Below are 21,282 nucleotides of genomic sequence, written 5' to 3'. Positions count from 1 at the left end.
TGTGTGTGTGTGTGTGCTATGTGTCCGCATTCCCACATGCAGACTTGTGTTGCTGAACACCAGAATTTTGAAGCCGGAGACGGAGAGAAAGAGAGATTGGGAGAAACAGAGCAAATTTCATAGCAAAGCAAAAAAAGTTTGATTTTAAATTCAAACTTTGTTCCGTTCATTTTTACTGACCTTGTAGAAGCGCCTGACCTTTCTGGAAAGGTCCACTGTACACCACTTGGTAGTGTTTGACCTGGAAGCCAGGTACACAGCCCTCATGGCCTCCATCCTCTTGGCCACCCACACGGGCAACCTGCAACACACAGAACAAAGGACAGGTTATACAAAAGAACACTTGGTTTCTGTGGAGATAAACCTGACAGACACAGACAGGTGGACAGAATTACTTAAGAAATATGTTTCCCTTTTAAAGACATAATCCTTGTTAATCCTGAACAACATAAGGCTGGAGCAGATATATAAATATGCAGTGACAAAGAAAAATCAATACTTCTACTGGTAAAAGGTTCCTTGAATATTAAAAGAGTACTCCGCGAATTTAGTTCAGTCCATAAAATTTCAGAAAATTGTGTTTATCACTGTTTCCCAAAGCTCAAGGTGTCATCCCCAAATATCTTGTTTTTTCCACAACCCAAAGATATTTAGTTTACTGTGATAGAGGACTAAAGAAACCAGAAAATATTCACATTTGATTGGCTAAAAAGTCTGAGAACTGATCAATTAATTGGGTGATCATTGCAGCTGTAGACTTAATACTTACATACATGTAATTGAAAACAATAACAAAGAAAGATGTATTTCAGAGTCAAAAGCAAGATTGAGTCTTTTGGTATTTAGCTCTATCATTTTGTTTGGTGACCAGGCTTGTGCTGTTTTTAATTTTACTATGACTTAATGCAAGGTTTTATTAAAAAAGATTATGTACAATAGCTTCTTATTTTTTTTCTTTTCTCTTAACAATGTGAAGAGAAGGTCAATTTGTAATTGGGTTGTTAAGTAGATTTTTACAATTCAAATTAAAACAGACTAAAGATAAGACAAAACTACTAAATTGCCTTCCTTGACTTTCTACTGACCAATCTTGTCTGCAAATCACATTTTTTCAATTTGAAAATCATACAGGAAAAAGCACTTTAACCCCTTTTTTTAAAAAAAACAACAACATTGTTTTAAAGGGTGGGTGGAAATGGATTTAAAGTTCTGTTTTCAGACAGAGACCAAACATACTGCATTCATTCAGCGATATGTGCTGCATGCCATTTCTTTCGGATTGTTTTTTTTATTCACCATTTCACAGCAGTGACCCATTTAAAAATGCAGTTGAGTTAAGTCTGTTATTGTAAATAATTCAAGTTCAAGAGGAAAATAACTCATTAAAGAATAAACATACACTATTACTGTGCATTTTTCATAGAGCTTTCTCCTAGATCTTAAGTTACAGGTTGAACTGGCAAAGATACTGACACTAGGGCAAATCCTTAAGCTAATTTACAAAACATTCAAATGTAAAGCTTACATTGTCAGTCAGACTAAGTTCTGGTCAAAAATACTTAACAATCCTGAAATTCCAGACTGAAACTTCAGCCCTGGTTGGAGCTGCTGGTTACTGACTACAGGTACTGATTCACAGAACTCGGGAAAAAAAATAGATCTGACTCATATGTCAGAAAAATAAATATATGTATATGCAAATATATGTTAACAATTACTAAAAGTAACACATTGCTATTTATCTACCTAATGAGAGAGCATTACCACTAACAGTTGAAACCACAGGGTTTGGGTATACCTACATAACTCACCATCTGCCCAACCCCCAAAAAACTCCAATCTCAGGTATGGACTTCTGTGTCCTGTGACTATTTTACATTAAATAATCTCTATTGGAGGCCAGCTTACTCACTGAAGTTGCATGCACTCTTATAACTATAGAGGTTTTCGCAATAAGCGTCATGTTGTTAGCCTCTCACTGAAAGCTGGATCTCTTAATTTGGCAAAATACGGTAGTCAGTGTAACTCCACAGTTTAGCACTACAACAAATTTTAAAAGACAATTTTTGGTTTTGTATCCGGTGACCCTGTCTGTCTCACCAAAACAGCTTTATTTGCATGAAGTAAAGAGAGTGGGGCCTCTTCTTGAATGATGAGTGGCACTGTATCCTTTACCTAATCCTTTTCATAGTAATGTGCGTGGCTTTGCTTTAAGACAAGCCTCATGACTCCCAACCAGTGTTGGCTGGAGAAATGATATAGAGGCTTCTGAGGACAGCATTCCCCATAGTGAGAAGCCTCAATCATGATATTAGAGGACAGGGGTCAAGAAATAAGCAACCTCACTCTCTTTATGTATTGGCACTTGCTGCTATTTGGCATCATTATACAATTAAAGAACCACTTTAGAAGCAGAATTTCACGTTTTGCAAAAAATGCTGCAGATACTCCAGCTCTGAAACAAAGAAGATTGATGTTTTTAGCATACACACCAAAATCCAAATGTTTTTTTTCTGGAAACACCCCCGTCTCTTCAGTATGTAGGTCAGCTTAGCATTGTGTGCTGAAACATGATTACTCTAAGGAAGCAGAGATTAAGGAGGTGAAGGGACCCATTGATCATAATAGATCCACCACCATTGTGAACATATTTCCATATTTGACTGAAATCACACTGTAAAGGCTACTACACAGTGGGGAAAGAGGGGGGAGATGCCAGATTGAGGGACTTAATGCCTCAGTAGGTAAAGTGGTCACAGTTTAGATTTCTGCCACCATATTGCCCTCTCACACCTAGTAATTTTCTGGTGATTGTGTAAAGTATGTTATTATGTGTAAATGCTGCATTTTTGCCAAAAAAAAGACATGGAAATGCAGTCTACAATTAAACATTATGGTTTTGCAAAGAATTCAAAAGACAATCTGTAAAATTGGTTGATTATCCAGACGCAGTAGGTGCTGTAATTAGACACGCCATACAGTATGGCATACGTGATATGCATCTGCCAAACTGAGCCATCTGTCACCAGTGTCAACCAGTGACATCCCACCTGCTCATCCTCATATCACCTGACCCCTCCTCTGGTATCTCCCACAGAGACATCAAGAGTGCTTTGACTACAGAAATAATAATTGGATGCTGTCTATCACAGTGTATATATTTTCCATCCAGAAAAGAGGAAGCAATGTTTCAAGGAATATTACCAAGATCAATATAGGATGCATCAATTATACACAGTACAGTAGCAGTAGTAGCAGTGCGAAACTCACTCAAAACTGTATTCTTTGTGAATGGGCTGTTTTAGTGCAAGACAAAGGATGATACATTGAAGGGAAACTTGCTAAGGCCACTTTATGTCACTTGTCTATCCTTACATGGGCATTGTCATTATCTCAATATCACCTAAGTATATATTTAAAAACATATTAACAACTAAATAACAATGAGTGATGTCTATTTCACTTTATTTTATGAGCAACTAATGGAACCTTAAACATTTTCCAGAGTTAATGGGAAAAATCTAAATTACAGACAGCGTGAAATATTTCATTGGGTTTGGAATGACAGTTATATGACACATCACGCAAGTTACAAGACTTTCACACAGCGGTGTCTAGGCTGTCTATGGAGATCTGTCTGCATGATGAACAAGCTTTGGCAGACGTTCAGCTATAGAGGTCATTACATGTAATGTCCCTGCAAAGTAATCACTGCACCCGGGGGACTTAGTGCTTTTCCTGCAGGTGTCAAAATGGTGATTCAATTCCATCACAAGGCTTCCTGACATGGTGGGATACAATGCTTGTTGGTCCATAAACTCAATCAAGTTGATTTGAAGGGCCAGAGGCCTGTCAACATAGCAAGGGTACATGGGACACACATGAAAATACAGAAAAAGACATTATCATATGCACACACACACACACACACAGTGCACACAAGCGAGTGGATACCTGCAAACACACCACACGCTATGCACATCCCTCAGCAGGATTTAACAACATGAACACCCATTTTAATGTTCATTAAGGGGGAAATATTACAGTGTAGCCCCAGTGACTCACAGTAGGACAGCGGAAGCATTAAGGCAATGCATTGCTAATGACAATGTTGTTAGCAAAGGGGATTATTATTGTGGGCAATATTCTCCATCAGAAAACCATTTAAGAATGCTCTAGACATGTGAAGGTTATATCATTCAAGACTTGCAGACTGAATTGAGGCATTTTATCAACAATGTCAATCTTTTCACTGCTCTGAAAAAGAAGAAATAATTAAAAATATAATCTCAAAGGACGGTGAGACGCATTGTGTGGACATTATTTTACAGAAGGAAATCCATATCAGGGCTTTCTTTAAGCCTTTGTATTTGTGACTGACTGTATGCAACACACATAAAAGGATCTGATTCATCTATGTGTTTAAGCTTGTCGACTATTTGGGGGTTTAAGTTATCACAGGGACGCAAAGGTACACACAGGGATTAGTGTGTGAATACAAACATGTGAAGGACACGTCTTCCTTAGCATCAACTAATGTTTTCTCCTGCGGTGTTCAATGAGAGACATTAATTGATTTCTGTGTGTTCCAGCTTCAGTATCTTGCCCGTTTGATGTCTCTGTGAAGGCATCATTGTTCTGCAGTGATTGGCTCGATGTGACTTTGCCGGAGCAGAGCACCACATAGAGGGATTACTAGGGTCCAGTCTAGGGGAAACAAAGAGCCTCGGTTGCATGACAACAATATCTATCCAGCAGGAACAATTATCATGCTCAAGCAATCCTGAAAATTGTGTATTGTGTAACAGCTCAATGGGATGATCGACACAGAGCCAAAGAGATAAATAAATCTGTAAGCATTTAGCAGCGTGTGTGGGCAAAGTGAGAGAGAGAGAGAGAGAGAGAGAGAGAGAGCAGTTGGGCAAACTGCAAATCAAATAGACCAGTAATCTAGAAGATAAGTGTCAGAGAGCAGGATCACTTGAATCTGGACCATTTGTATCCTACTTTAAACTGATTATTTAACTGTTATTAACATAAAAGTGGATATAATCGTGGTAGTTAACATCATTTCTTGATACAATTGAACTGTTGCTGTTTGAGTTGGTTTAGGTTTGTGCTGCTACTGCTATTCATCCATTACATTCAGCTATGTATCATTTATCCATTATGTTTTTCAACAATTATTACATTTAGCTATGTATTTCAAGCATTTATCCATTACTTTTAACTAATTGTGTGAGCTATCTTAGCTCTTAGCTATCTATTTCAATCAACTTAGCAAACTTTTTTAACATGCATACACACACTGCTCAGGTGTTATAGCTGAGTCAGTCTGTAGATGTATTTAATCAAATTGTAAACTCTTTTTTTATCAGATGAGTTGAGCTACTCCACAATATTTCCACTCATCCCCTGGCATCTGCCAGACTACACGTACCCTTGCTTAGGAATTACAAACCTAGATCACAAAACAGCAATATTCTATTTAAATATAGAGGGTAAATAAATAAATGGACCCCTGAAGGAAGGAGAGGAAGACGTTGGGGTTGGATTGGTTTCATATAGATCAGTTTGCATGGGGGAGAAATAAATACAGCTATCTATTGACAACCACTTGGAGTGCAGATCTTTAGGTTTGTGTTAGCTCTCTAAGTGCAGCCAAGGAAAGCTCAATCAGGAGAAAAGATCCATAAACTTTACCTCCAGCATTTAGATTATGCCATCCCACTATAAGATCCATTCCCAGCAACAAAGTGAAAATATACCAAGAAAAAATACCAAGACATTAAAAGAGCTTTGGTTTACTCAGCTATAGGGAAAACAATGTACACTACCGTCATCACAAGATCAGTGCTTTGCAATGTGGTAAAAGGTAAATGAACAGCTGGCTGTACAGAAATGTGTAGACAGCAGTATTGATTAAAACGAGAGAGGCAGATGACTAGAGGACATGTCTGAGTGGCTTCTGGTCGCTGTTGTTGCTGTTGTAGCTATGATGTCGGTCAACTCATATTCACACGGGAGCAGCAATAACGGGTCAGCTCATCGCTTGAGAGTTTGACATCTGATTCAGTTCAAGTGTGAAGGACCAGTCAGGTGATTAAGGCAATGACTTGGCAGAGCGCACAATAAATGTCACCTCAGGTGGAAATCGATACTGCCTCAAGAATCCACAACACATCTGATAGATAGAGATGGAGAGGGTAAGGGGGAGAGAGGCTGCAATAGCTGTTGGAAGTGTTGTGTGAGTATATGTACACGCACTTTGTGTATGTGTGAATAAACTCGATCGGACAGTGGAAGAAAGAAGAAAGGTAGATTGAGAGAGGCAAAGGAAATAAGAGAGAAGACATTTTTTTCTGTGTCTTTCACGCATTCTGATGCCTTTATTATTAAGATTTATTTCAGTCAGTTCTTTTTTACTGAGCTGTACATGGTAAATAGATGCCTGAAGTCCCAAACATAGGACAGTCCATCTATTTGGATTAAATGTGAAAGTATAAACTGCTTTTTGTCTGATTACTCTGCAGCTGTCTCTCCTTTATGATGACCAATAAAATGTTATTTAATAAAATAAATTGTAATGTACAGTTTGAGATATATCTGTAATTTGTGAAAAAATGTTTTCTGTGGAACTGAACAAGAATAACTGACTTTAATTGTACCTACTTACACTTACCTAAGTGTTTCCAGGTAATGTTAGTGTTGTACTGTTATACACTGCATGTGTTCCTCCACAATATTGTTGGTGCGTGTGTACATACACAGTATGTGTGTATCAGTATATACTATACATCTGCATGAATGGATTTTCCAATGATCCAGCTAGCCAGCCGGCAAGCGTGTATTTTAGTTTCTTTTTCAGTGTGTGTGTGTCTGTGTGTGTGTTTGCATAATGTATGTTTGTGTCTCTGCATGCATGCCGGACAGGTTGCCAACGATCCAGCCATTCATCCAGACAGCCTGCCAGTAGCCTGACATTTCGTCCAGCCACCATCTCTCCTTCCCCACTCTACATTTCCCTTTCCCCCTCAATCTTGCATTGCCTCTGTCTCCATCAAGGTAAATGTCAGTGCACACACCTCGGTATAGGTCTGGCTGACCCATCCAGGCCTGGCTACATCCACAGCCCAAGATGAAGCCAGAAAGCCAGGAGAGCCAGAAAGCCAGGAGAGAGAGAGAGAAAATCAATCAGGCTGGGTCTCAGACACCTGCAGCTGGCAGGTTAGCCAGGCGTGGAGCACCTGAGTCATGAAACCATCTGGTTCCCGGCCCGGGCTGCCGAACCCTGGCCACACCTGCTGGGCCTGTAAAACAACACTGGAGCAGTAAACACACAGCCACACCATAGAGGAGGAGCAGCCGAGTGAGGATGGAGAGGAGAAAAAAAAGGACTGCTGCTTGTGGGTTGTTGTTGTTGAATGCAACATTTAGAGAGTAATAAAGGAGAAGGCTAAGAAACAAGGGAAATGCAGTGACAGTGACATAAGCACAAAGAAATAAAGAATGCAGAGGTAGATATACAGGGGGAAGTGGGCTGCAAAAATACTCTACTGTAGGTACTGTAAAAAACTGTATTCATTGCTTAGCCATTGTTAAACTTGGGTCATTGAAAGTTCAGTTACCCAAAGCATTAGTAAAAGGATAACCCATGAGATGAGTTGGATGTCTGATGGAATAATGCTCAAGTATTTACCACATTACAATCTACTAAACAACCCACTTATCTCACTAAAAGCATCATTTTGAACTTATTTTTTAAATTCCGTCGTGTATGAATATAGCAGGTATTTTGTGACATTTGTGCGGTACTGATAAAGTGTGCATACATTTGTGCGTCTTGCTATTAAATTGATTGGGAAACACTGCTATAAGGTATTTAGGTATGTGCTTATGGTCTACACTCACAGTGTGTTGCATGGGCATCAAAACCCTCCCTCCTGAGTCCTAACTCTGCTGGAACCAGCAGTCAGCATGGGAATTTAGATGCAGCATCCCATTGGAAAGTGCTTGAGATATGGTGGTGACACAGCATGGGTTCTGGATTTTAACTAGTACAGTACGTCTGGCCTAAGTACCCATTAGTAACCTAAGGGTTCCCTATCTACATCTTCTTGAATAACATGTCCTGTATGTATATAAATAAATGGAGCATAGAGGTTGTTATTTAGCTATTTTAAAAGGAAAAACAACATTGTATATGTATAATGTATGGTTATTATGATTAATGATCATTAGGCTTTTTTGGTGGAGCCCCCTTTGCACTTGTTGCCCTATGCATGTGTGTGATGGGGCGGCGCTACTTCAGAGTATCACATATTTACTAGTGGTCTTTCTCCTTGGATGGTTTCTTTGCGTCTCTCCATGCTTTCCCACACAAGGAAAAGATGCAAGTGGGGGAGGGGGGACTTAATTGCACCGACATTAATTGCATCGGTGACGATTCTTGTTAGTAGGAGTTCGTCCAGTCAGTAATGATCCTTGTGATAGCAGGGACCTACCTTTTTGGGTAGAATGTTGTGTTTTCTTGTGTTTTCTCAATGTGATTTCTGATTTGTTGTTGCGTTTTGTTATTTTCTGTTGTGTTTTGTGGTTTGTTGTTGTGTTTTCCTATTTGCCGATTTGCACTTCAAGGCCACCGTATTTTAGTTCTGAGAAATAAACAACATATTAAATTTATCAATTGAAAAAAATATACTGTGCGAAATTGCACAGTACATTTCAATCAATAGATCCTGAGGTTAAACAATTTCACATTGAGTGCAAGAAGAGTTCATGAGCATAAAACCAAGCGTGTATTTACTAAACATTTTCTATTCATAGACGCCCGACATAGAGCTAAGCTGAGCAAACAACAAGCACACTTTCATGGCACATCAAAAACCTGCCTCTTGAAGAGCAGGGGACAACGGCAAATCAGCCTGGTGACTCATTCTAAGCATCTGATGCACTTTCTGGCACTGGCTACCACATACAGAGGACTCTTGCACCACTATAAGACTGATTTGACTTTGAAACTTTTCGGGTTGCATTTTATTCAAACAGACAGGTCCCACTGCGATGCAAATCCAGCATTCCTGGGTGAGGGGGGGGGGTTGTAGAGTTGTGTGGTAAGTGAGCTGGTGTAACCCTGACAGTATCATGTCCTCACCGTCAGTCTGCTCAAATCCCTTTTCTAGTTGGCAAGCTTGTCAATACTTCCACCTCGCACACCTCTCACTTCACCGCACAGGAACGGGGAGAGAGGTGTGAAGTGAGGGATTGAAAAACAACAAGAGCGTCAGCTGCAGGCACCAGCTGCTATCCGGCAGAATTCATTTGAATGCACTTTATTTCTTCCCTGTTGGGATTTGGCATGTCAATCTGAGTACGTTCAGCTTTATCTAGATGGCATGTTCATTCACCTTGAAAGCGGTGTTTTGTCTAATAGCCTCAGTAAGTAAACTTGAAAAAGAGTGTTTTTATAAATATACTAGTGACTTTCTCCTGTCTTTGTTTGAGTTTTTTGTGTCTAAACAACAGCCACAGCAAAGTTTTCCCAATTAACCTCCTGGCTTTGGCAGTGACAGATGGAAACCCAATGCAATACACAGGTTGTTGAAGCTAAAAGGGCGCCACATTGACAGGGAGGTTACACCTTTTTAGGTGTTGTCAGTGAGAGTCAACTTAAGAATGGTGACGCTATCACACTTTGCTTTCAAAGACTGCAAATTGCAATACAATTCAAGTTTGAATGTCTCTAATCAGGAGCTCACTCCTAAACACAAGCCTATCGGAGGCTGGCATCAGTCGGTGATGCACTGGGGTGAACTTGAAGAGATAAAGAACGGGGAAGTGTATGGACGAAGATTTGCAAAGCCTGTGTTATCACCCTGCCCGTGTCTAAAGCTATTGTTGGGCGGCTGGTGGGCTATACACACATATTGGCCGGGGTGGTCGTTAGAAGTAAAGGATTGAGGTCTGTGTTTGTTTCTACTCGCGGTTTATCTGTCGTTATCTGCTTACCTTTCTCTTCTCGAGCTGACCTCCATTCATCAAAAGTAACAGGCTGCTGCTGATACTCTCTCTTCAAGCACTCCTCCCTCCACCTTGAATTGACCTGCACCTTTCTTCCTAGTTTCTGAGCCAAAGCAAGACTTTTGCTTCCTTCTATCACTCATCTCTGATAGAATTTCACTCTCTTCTCTGTGCGGTCCCTCGCTTATGTAACTTGTGTATGATTCAATAAGACAGCTTACTAATCATTCCTATCTTCAACAGCCCAGCAAGGTTAATCAGCACCTCAATTAAAACTTGTTTTGATTGAAACCCACTGGAAGAGGCTGAGACAATCAGCACACCAGTCACCTGTGGAATATGCTTAAAAGACAACAGGCCTCAGGCAGGAACATTTTTGTATTCTTATTCTACAATACTCTGACTTTTTTCTGTGAGGTTTGCGCAGGTACGCTGTACACCATGTTTGGACAACTCGAAAATGTTGTTTGTACGTTAAATCGTTTGTACGTGCAACTTAATAAACTGTGTATCATAATAATAATAATAATAATAATAATAATAATAATAATAATAATAATAATAATAGGTATGCACTGAATCAAAGTTAAGTTGTTTTTTTCCCCCACCAGTGTTAAACACAATCATAACTGAGGGGTACTTTAAAATATCAGCATCCATGAGAACATCCTGAGTAGGCCATAAATAAAGAAACCGAACTGACACTACAAAGGGCATTATGCAGTATACAAATGAATACTTCTCATTATATCCTCACATCTTTCCGTTTGATCTCCCACTCTCTCCCTCTTCCTTTTCTGTTCTACATTTTACATCTTTATTCTCTTCCTGTGCTTCATCCTCTTTACCCATCTTTCACTCTTTTTTTTCAAAAATCACTCACTCCATTTCGTCCCTGCAGTGATGGTGGACAGTCAAAGGTTCACACTCCTCTTGTGCACTGGAAAGTTAATAGGATTTTATTACTTGAGCATTGCAGTGATGCATCTTTTGTGTACGGCATACATTTCACCAAAATGTATCAGACTCCCCGAGGCTGTGCTGGAAGAAGCTTAGCCTATTTAGCCATATTTGGTTTAGAATCTGTTGAGATGGATTTTGCTGCAGGGGTAGTTTGAGAAGTTTCTCTGGATGGTTTTATTCTTTATTTTCCTACCTTGAAAACTTGTTGACAGTGGAATCCATTGTAACTGACATCAGTCCAAACTGACCACAACCACCAAGCCCAGCAGTAAAACTCTGCGTTTTTTGGTTTACATCTGTTGCAGGTTGCAAAATCATTAAAAAATGTTATCAATATTTGCCCAAAATGCTCCTCTATTCTCTGCAAAGAACGCCTTGTAAAAATGTGTAAGACATTGATTCCCTGATAAAAGTATGTTCAAAAAGACAGAAGTGCTACATTAGCATACACAAAAACATTTTTCTTCTCTCTGCACCTGAGGGATTTCATCTCATCTACATTTTCCTGGTGAACTTAATAAGCCCTGAACATTCTGACATCATGAAGGATTGTATCACAGAGATTTTTTTGTTTTGCCTCTTGTCTTGCGAACAAAAAAGCAAAGAAACAATCTAGCATAATTATCAGCAACAGACAGAGAAAACGCTCAAGAAGAAGCAGTGCGGGACACGTATTTTAGAAGAGATATGGAAAAGACAGACAATTCAAGACTGTTGACACATTCAAAGGGATTAATGTATACTTCTGTATTTTCAGCCTTGGGAGTGAAACATAGCACAAACACAAGCTGTATCTATATAACTGAATTCGCTCCAATAATCTACTTCCTTTTAAAAAATAAATCCAAAGACGTCAGGCCTCATAAGTCTACAAGAATGGACATTGTGCTCTCACAAAGTCAATTTAAAAACATTTCCCAGACACAGTGGTGGAATTTGATTCCTCTGATAGAACATCAGAGGGGGAGCTCCTAACCTGATTTGAGGAGGTATAGGAAAGTACATTTTCAAATTCAGCCATACATCCAATCCCATTTGATCCTGACAAAAGTACACTATAAATTGGGAATCATATTCAAGGCTGCCTCCCAGCTGTGGGCTCACACTCAGCTCTGATGCAGAAGTGGATAGATTATTCTCAAGCAGACAACGCTGTCTGGCCCCATTGCCCTTGGAAGACATAAAACAATATGGATAAATATGCTATGTCGGGTCTCATGCTGCTCTGTTTGCCGCTGCTGCTGAGTGACTCCACTTTCACTCAGTTGAGGAGACAGAGATATTTGACTCGGGAGAGACACTATAGCAGGCTAGTATTAAAGCTAATGTTTCTGCTTTTAATTTGAGCCTGTAAAGGGAGTTCTTGCATTTAACAGTAAAAGTTGAAGGTAAACAATATGATTTGAATGTTAAAAAAAGATAAAATGGTTGTTTAGGGGGCTAACTGAACCGCCCATTAAACATTATTTAACGGTAAGGGAGTTTCAGTTTTACAGCATGTTGGCGTGTCACTATGTGCTGCGTAAATGCTTGTGCAGTGTGAGCTTTGATGAAGTGACTTGAGGCCGATGGTCATCTATATCTGACTTCGATAGGAGAGCTGCATTATTATAGACCCACAGCACAGTTTTCCATCACATCCCCGTCCCTCAGTGCTACTCCCCCTCTCCCTCTATCTGCGTTTTTGCTCCTCTTTAGAGAACACCAGACACAATCAGTCCTCTCCACTCACTGCTCTTGATCACACAGAGCTGGCAGGTATTGTCACAACCCTGCAGCCATTGATCCAGTGTCTCCCCCCCGACTCTGTCTTCCTGCCTTTCATCTGCAAGCAGTTAAGTGATTTAGTCGCTTTGACTAAATTACCTTCACATCATCAATGAAAACAACTGTTTTGTTTTAACTGGGCTAAGGAAAGTGAATGATCATGTTTTAAAAGACCTAGGCAACAGTAACCTCACTAAACTAGAATGCATTGCAGCCACAACACCTGTTGCATATTTTTCTTTCTTTGCCACAACACTTTTGCTTTTTTTTTTTTTTGCTAGGTTTTCTTTACATGCACAGAAACTTAGTTAGAAGTTACTTGGTATATCATCTGGATAATTGGTATTTGTTACATTCTCCCTGTGTGGCAAAACAAGTAAAAAACAAAAAGATCTATTTCATGAGGGGAGAATCTGATAACTCTACTTTTTCTTGATCTCGCTTTCCATTTCAGCATTTAAATTTAACGGCCCATCAGTTTTTACTGTCTTAGTTATTAAAGGGGTATGTGATTTACTATGTATGCTTCCTTCCACCTGTCATACCTGGGTTCTTAACACAGGCTTTCTGTTATATGTTTTTAAGGAGACAACCTGACAGCAGGGTTATTTTTTTGGACTTCAGAAAGCTCACTTGAGAGCAACAGAAGACATTACACAACTGTTTTCACATGCTGAAGAGTACTCCTCATTACAAGTAAACTAACATTCATGTGTAAAAGTCCCCCTTTCTTAAACACGTTGGGAAAAGTAGGCATGTTGAGAACAACATGCCAAAACAAAATCACTCAATATCTCTGAATGTTGTCTGATGATATTCAATGATGAAATCTTTAAGAATTGGCCCCAGTTGATGATCTGACTGCCAACATTACAGTAGCAATGGATCAGTGGATTCAATGGATGATCCCTCCACTCCAGCCACAGCTTTTCTTTTCAGGTCTTTTTTCACAAGATTTTGCTTCTACTTACACTATATCTCTCATTTCTCAAAATTATATGTGTTCAGTTAAGAGTTTTCCACTTTGGTTAAGGGGCTACAAAAACCAACTGTTAAACAGATGTTTAGCAATGTAGCAACACATCATTTATAATTCATGAGTAAAACGTGAGCCTAGTTGATTAAACATGTATTAACCCAATTAACATTTTGGTAATGATATTCTGGCAAAATTATTCCTCACTTGTGAATCGCATATGGAATTTTGACCGTTACAAATTAATCCCTGCAGAGTATTATATGTTAATCAACTTATTCATGTCACTCATATATGTTTGCAGTGGCTATGACTTTCTATTATTCTTTCACGTACATACAGTTAGTATGTACAATATGTGATTCAGATGCAAAAACTCATACTGAATTCTTCATACATACCTCTGGATTGAGCATTATCATGCAGGATTCTCATGCTCTGGTATTAGGTAAAATATAATTTAGTCACTGTATTTGGTGTCAATAGGCTGCACTAATTGCTTGTTAATCCTTTCTCCCTTGTGTTATGACTATCTTTAATCAGATGGTGTAATGGATAAAAATATCCTTGCCACACATCAAGGAAACTAATACAATATCTTTTTTATGTTATGTTCCCTTTTCATTTCAGAAACACTCAAGACCAATTAGGTATAGCACCAGACATGGCTATATAGATGATTAGATTATGCAATTAGCCCTGCAGGCAAAATGATGGAAATTATTTCATATAAAATGAAAAGAGGCAGCAACTTCTTTCTGTGCATGTGGACATGTAAGAATGTGGGTAAAAACACTTGGTATTAACAAGTAATTTAATCTTACATTCAGCATTATCGCCTTACTGAGTGAAGTGCACTGATTCAATTAGTCTGTTTGGAGTGCGGTTTTAATAAAAAGTAAAATTCATTTTTAAATCATGTCACATGAGTCAGGGTAACTATAGGGTATTTAAGAACACAATTTACTCTTATATTGCTGTAACCACCACAGTAATTATGTCACTGCATTGGCTGATTTATCAGAAATTGCACTTTTTCTTTTTTTTTTTAAACATTCTACATTTTTTCAATTATTGCTCCATAGGAAAGAAAACAAATTCTCTGAAGTATTTACAGAATGAACGTGTTCTATTCTCTGAAGTGGAGCCTACAAACTCTGTTGAGTGTTTACAAAGTGGTCTCTAGATTCACTGCCAAAAGGTCCAGAGGTGGCACTTTCTAAATGTCCTCCGTTTGCTACTTTTTAATGAATAATCCATAAGTGTTTGATTTAATGATAACTCATGAGCTTTTTAGAATTTGTCTTTTGCTGATGACAGGGCTATGCCAATAAATATGACTGAGCATTAATGAATGCTGTAGTTCTCCCAATTGAGCTCCAACTAGAGAGGAGGGAAGCTTTCATGAGTGTCGCCCACTCATCTTCCAATTTGCCACTGAATAAGTTGTTGTATTAACAAAGTATGATGAATGCACAACTGTTTAAATATTCATGTCCTACATAATATGCTCTATTACTCTATCCCTCTGTGCTGGTACGTACACAGCTCTACTGTACTGAGCCAGGACTAAAAGTGTGTTAGAGATCACAGAACTAAACAGAAAACTGAATATTTCTCTATCCAGTAGGGAATGTCTCCATAATCTTACATTATGTAGCTTCTCTTATGTGTACAGCAATTTAATGCAGAAAATAAATTAGTTAGAGTAGGAGAGAGATTAGACTATTTTTCATTCTTAATCACTCATAATACAATCCCATAAAAGTCTCATGAATGTAATGAGGAGTTTACTTTTTAGGATGATTTTCTGCCTGTGTGTAATGTTCTGGATAATCATCACAATCATCACTCCAGTGGTAAATGTTATTTTCATCCCACTGTACCTGTATTAACACAGCATAAAGTTCAAACATAAATAGCAGTATTTCTACATCCCTTTTCCAGAGGATCAAGGCAATAAATGTTATTGCAGTCCACATCCCTCTTACACAGTAGTAAATATTGAATATGCCGGATATACTGCAGTGCTGCTGTATGGAAATAATTGTAACAGAGTAGTAAATGTTTCCTCGGCCCCCTCCCACCCCGCTGACCTTCCCGGTGTCTCTGGCCCTGAGATGGGATGTTAATGCCTGTGTCTGGACGGCTGCCACGCTGCAGCCTGTGCTCTAATGGATTGATAAAAAAGCTCTGAGCACAGAATCAATCATGATATAAACCTGGAGTGAAGCTTGTTAAACTCTAAGGAAAGTTCCTCTACCCTAATGCCCCTAATCTTCAGCCATTTGCTGTCCGACAGAAAGATTGCGGTTGTTACCCTCCTCCTGCCGTGCATTAGGAGGCCAGAACCATTTCAGGTGATGGACCTAAGTTGTAACTGAAGAAAGTAGGGAGTTTGTTCGACATGTTCCCTGAGTTTCAGGTATATTCTGTTGAGAAACAGACTATAGTATGCTAGTATATTCGTGACATCTAGTAGTGATGTTACAGATAGCAACCAAATGAATACAGCTCAGCCTTCCAATTGCGTTGGACAAACTGAGGTGGCAGCGGAAACAAACAACATGAAAGGCCCTATTCAGAGCCGGTGTTTGGTTTGTCTTCTTGTGGGATACCGTAGAAACATGGCGGTTGAACATGGCGGACTCTGTGGAAGAGGACCTGCTCTCTCTGAAAAAATGATTCATTTTAAGGTAACAAAAACACAGTAATTCTTATTTTCAGGTTCATTATATAAAAACATATGAAAACATACTGATGAATATTATATTCACTTTTTGACAGTCGATCCTCCTAAATGTTATACATTAAAGCAAGTAATGTATGCAATGAATTTTCAATTAATAATATGTAGGGCCTAATGAGTAACAGATTACAGTTGCGTTTACAACAAGTTTACAACTTGCGCAACACTGTCTAAATCTTAAGCGTAATAACTTTATCTACATATCTGCAGTCCTCCTGTCTGTCTGTTGGTCTCTCTGTGTCCTCATCTGTCTGCTATCATACCTACATATGGAGTCAATGCAGCTGACAGGTAAAAGCTTCTCTGCTTCGGCAGTGACATGAATACCAACCAGTAAAAGCAAGGAAACAGTGTGGATGTTCTGCAGCTTGAAATGTGCCCCAGAGGGATGAGAACTCCCCCCCTTCACACACACACACACACACACACACACACACGTGTAAATAATGAAAATGTTGCATCCGTGTGTAACATCATGTGTGTAACATATGTATGCAAGTGGACACAACCTGGAAGGCAGCGTCCTCATCAGCTGCTGGTAAGGCCAGTCGTAGTTGAAGGCTTATATATTTTTCATTATGAATGTCAACCAGGTTTGGTCAAGGCTGAGGCCACTGCATATGAAAGTTATCATGATCATGATCATGGATTAAATTTTCATCATCTGACTCAGGAAGGACAATTTCCCCAAGACCCAGCCTGCATGAAATATGTTAAATGGAGGAGAAATGAAATGAATGAGCACTACCTGGACTGGATTACACTAAAAGCACATAATAAGATCTTTCTCTTTATTGAAGTATACAGCTTTATGATCTAATAGCTTAAGAGAAGTCAAGCTTACAAAGACATTCAAAATCCAAACCCTCTATTTTTCCAGCACCCTATTATTTTTAAGGTTATATAATTTCTTCTCAATCTCTTCCAAATGGCTTACACTGTGACCACTGTCTGCATCTCCCATTTCAGTCAAGCAATTCCCCTTAAACATCCTATCAAAATTCACATCCCAATGACCGGGTCAAATAGTTGTGCTGATATTCTGCCTCTATAAGCCTTCAGCCCTTCCTGTAGTTATTCCAGTGCTCTGCCTTTTAAGCAGCACGCTCACTGACCCTAATTCCACACCACTCTGGTGTCATTCTGAAAACTGAATGTAACCAATTGCAGGGAGCAAATTGAGGGGCTATCAATTGTATTGGAGGGGCGTTTTGTCACTACGGGCATGTCAGAGTGGAGATGGAGTGAGGGCAAGCGTAGGAGACAGGGAGGGGGCTGAGGTTTATGGCTCGAGGGGTTAGTTTGGCAACATTTCCGCGGGTCAGACGCTATTTGATTGCTTGACATAAATCTGATTTAATATCTATTGTGCTGCAGGTCCTGCTCGGGTGCGAGTCGGTACGGAGAGCAAAAGAGAGAAGGAAAAGAGGGAGGGAGGCGGAGTGGTATAAATAAAAAGTGAAAGGAGAGGAAGCAGAATGGGATATTGGGGGCATTGTTGTATTAAATCAGAATAATAAAGCTGTGCATGCCCAAACAGTATCTAATAGAGACGTCTGGGAGCCGGAGAGCCACAGTTCCCCACCAAATGGTATCGGCAGTCCACAGCGATGCTGACACAAGGACACAGCTGCAGCAGCCAGTTTTAATCAACACATAGCAATGCAACTCCCACTCAGAGAGTAATGTGGCTTATACCGTAAAAAGCCGCTCTGCTTCTGCGGGTGCAGAGGCTTAAAGCGTTGCTGTGAAATAACGAGCTCCACCACTGGTTTAAAGTGTCTTGTAACCTGTTGTAATGGTGTCAAACTCCCTACAGCAAGCTTGTCAAGGAGTAGCAAACAGCTTGGTTGCTGCCTATGCTAATCGCTGCCATCGCAAACGTTCTGAGAGGTCTATATTACTGCTTTAAGCTACATATCCTCAGCTCCATAACAAATTGTGTGCTTAGATTATTTAGTGGCAGATAAGGTGTAATAGCCTCATTACGTTTTGGAGAAAGAAGAGAAGACATACTGTATAAACAAGTGCTACTAGCTCCCATCACTGAACACACGTACACCTAAACACAGCCTAAGCAGTGCTATATTATTAGGACTGTGCTGAAAGCTCACTGGATCAGCCCTTATACAGCATCCTCTTTCATATTGCAGCAGAGACATTGCAGCAGGACTTCTGCATGCATTATACTGACAGTTTGCCATAAGTAATATGAATGGTGGTATGCATGCTACTTTGTTGTCAAAATAATTGCCCACAGAAAAGCAAATAATGAGTTTTTCAAGTTATTTTGTTGTTCTCTACATGTACAGTACATCATCCATGTAAATAGATTAGTGCAGTTTCCTAATGCTACAAGCTTGGTATCAGATAGAGGGACACTTCTGGTAGGTCCCCAAAAGAGCCAAGAATACAGATATCTTTGTTTGGAGCTGGGTTCCAGTGCAGCAGAATACAAATCTTATTTAGAACCCAAGCTGTAAAGGTTTAAGAGCTGCTGGGTGAGGGAATTGGTTAAGACAGCTCTGAAAGGATTGTAGGAGTAAACTGGAATAGGGCTCTCCTCTCAAAGGAAAAACAGCTCAGGAAAAAGGAACTGTTGAGGACCTTGTCAAGGGCAAATACAGCCTTGCATAGACCATTATAGTTTGTGTGATGGACCATCATGAAGTCATAGTGAAGTCATGATGAGGAATATTTAAGCCTGTCCTTTTTATACCCACCCTAAGATGGGAAAGTGTGATTAGTATAAAGTAATACAGACTGTTTCTGAATCCCAGTTGTAAAGGACTGATGGGTTGAATGGCCTGATTATCATGCTAACTTGCATCAGGTAACATGAGTGTAATATTAGAGTGCCTATAGTCTATGTGATTAGAAATGCATAAAACTGCTCTTTTTATCCAATTCTTAAAATATAAAATGCATTGTATATTACTATACCAAATTTAGTATAATGTTACAATATCTAAAATGTATCCAGTACATTTACAAACCACAGCTACAATACAGTATTAATGCTTTACCATGCACATTATAGCCATTCAGACAGTTGCTGCGCATCACAGAGGCCGAATCAATAGTTGAAAAAAAGTTAGTCTTTCATTGCAGTTCGCCATCAGTGCCTGATCACTTGTCTTCTTTTGCTCATTATGGCCACTCAGATGGCTACTGTGCATCTGCCAGCCCCTTGTCATTATAGATAAAAATGTTGCTTGCTCAGAAACCTCTCCCCCCCTTCTCCCATGACAGCAGAGTATCATTGCTTGACCGCATGTCCCTTCCTCATTATGGCCACTCAGGCAGAGTTACATCAGCTGGCCAGCGTCCAGCTCGTCAGCTCTATTTCTGATGAAATGACACATTGGAGATGTGAGGTCAGCGATGAGATAGTTGCCGCTTGTAAATGTATGGTAGTACACAGTATTATTTGTATGTGTGACGCACTTGATGTTTATGTCACTGGATCGAGCTTAATTCACAATAAATGTGGACTAACAAATGGTATCCAAACCCAGAGGATAATCCTAATAGATTCAAGCTAAAAGAAAGCCCATTGAATGTATTACTGCAGTAATGAGGCAATACTGAATATTGACATTCAATCTTCAAAAGAGGCAGATTCAGCCATTATGTGACTCACTCAACTAAAAAGCAAACTTCACTGAAAAACCGTTTGCTGAATTCATAATGCCACACATATCCCGTAGGCAGTCTTGAATAAATGCCCTTGGTTTGAGAAACACAACAATAGTTTCTTAATAAGCATATATTTGTTAAAAAGATGTTTTTCAGGAATTCAGAGGAAGTCATTACATATAAATGAAGGAAAACCTCCTCTCTGACTATCTTTTAATCTGAAGGCTGGGGGACAAAAAGAAGTTGAGTTGTGTTATTTAGTAACTGGCGTGTCTCATTATTTACATACTGTTGCAGTTTTTGAGAGAATAATCACGCAGCCAGCTTTACATTCAGCAAGACTTTACTAGCACATTCACATTATCTCTCTAGCTTGCACACATGCCACTCTGCACCTTCAAAGCATCCAAAAATAGCCCTCACTGTTAATTCTTGCGCTACTGCGCTACCTAATGCATGGTATGTGCTCTGTGCAGCTGAGGTTACAACTACTTAGGCCTAAATCTCAAACTTTGTTCACTGCAATAATTAAAGTGAATATGTCAAATTGATTCTGGTCAGTCATGTGGCCCACTTTACAACACCGTGGAACAGATTAGCAGCATTAGTGCTGGAGTGCAGTACTGATCCCGCAATGCAAAGCCATTCCTTTCTGTGTGTGTATGTGTGTTAGAGCTAGAGGAGTATTTCTTTGCTCGCTCTTGCTCACTAAGGTGCTATGATGTTGTTTGATTTCAAAATCAGCGCTCCCTAATCGAACAAGGAACGGCTTCGCGCTGCCTGGCTCGAGATAAATGAATAGCATGCAGGACAGCCGCAGAGGTTGAGCTGGGGTCAAGCACCATTCTGCCAGACAGCCCAGGAGACTGCACTACCTGTCACAACACAGATACCCCAAGAGAAGGATGGAATAAGAGAGAATGCGAGCTAGGGAGGGAGAGAGGCAGCAAGAAAACCCAGCTGGAAAGGACAACAGAGGTAGAGAGCACGACTTGGAGAACTAAGCAGAGGTGGAGATACAACTGTGTTGGTGAAGTATAGTGGTGCTGGGGGGGTAGAGGGGGCAGATTTATCTCTAAGTCTCCCTGGTAAAAGCTGCTCAGTAGTGCCACGTCCAGCCTCAACCCCATTCAGCCAATGGGGGTTAGAGCCACCACTCATCTGTCTT

The 21,282-nt window shown here is 39.8% G+C and overlaps 1 protein-coding gene across 1 annotated transcript in view; it reads right to left on the bottom strand.

Annotated features, from left to right (window-relative positions):
• The window catches only part of cdh13 (cadherin 13, H-cadherin (heart)), a 319,140-nt gene that overhangs the window by 218,448 nt on the left and 79,410 nt on the right, over positions 1 to 21,282 (bottom strand). Inside the window, exon 2 of the mRNA XM_035665789.1 lies at positions 181 to 301. Within this exon, the coding sequence (XP_035521682.1) occupies positions 181 to 301 (121 nt within the window). The remainder of the gene's footprint in view (positions 1 to 180; positions 302 to 21,282) is intronic.

The sequence above is a fragment of the Morone saxatilis genome, unplaced genomic scaffold, assembly GCF_004916995.1.
Source record: "Morone saxatilis isolate NCDOM2014 unplaced genomic scaffold, NCSU_SB_2.0 Contig2, whole genome shotgun sequence".
NCBI lineage: Eukaryota > Metazoa > Chordata > Actinopteri > Moronidae > Morone > Morone saxatilis.
This window is presented reverse-complemented; position numbering and strand designations above follow the sequence as displayed.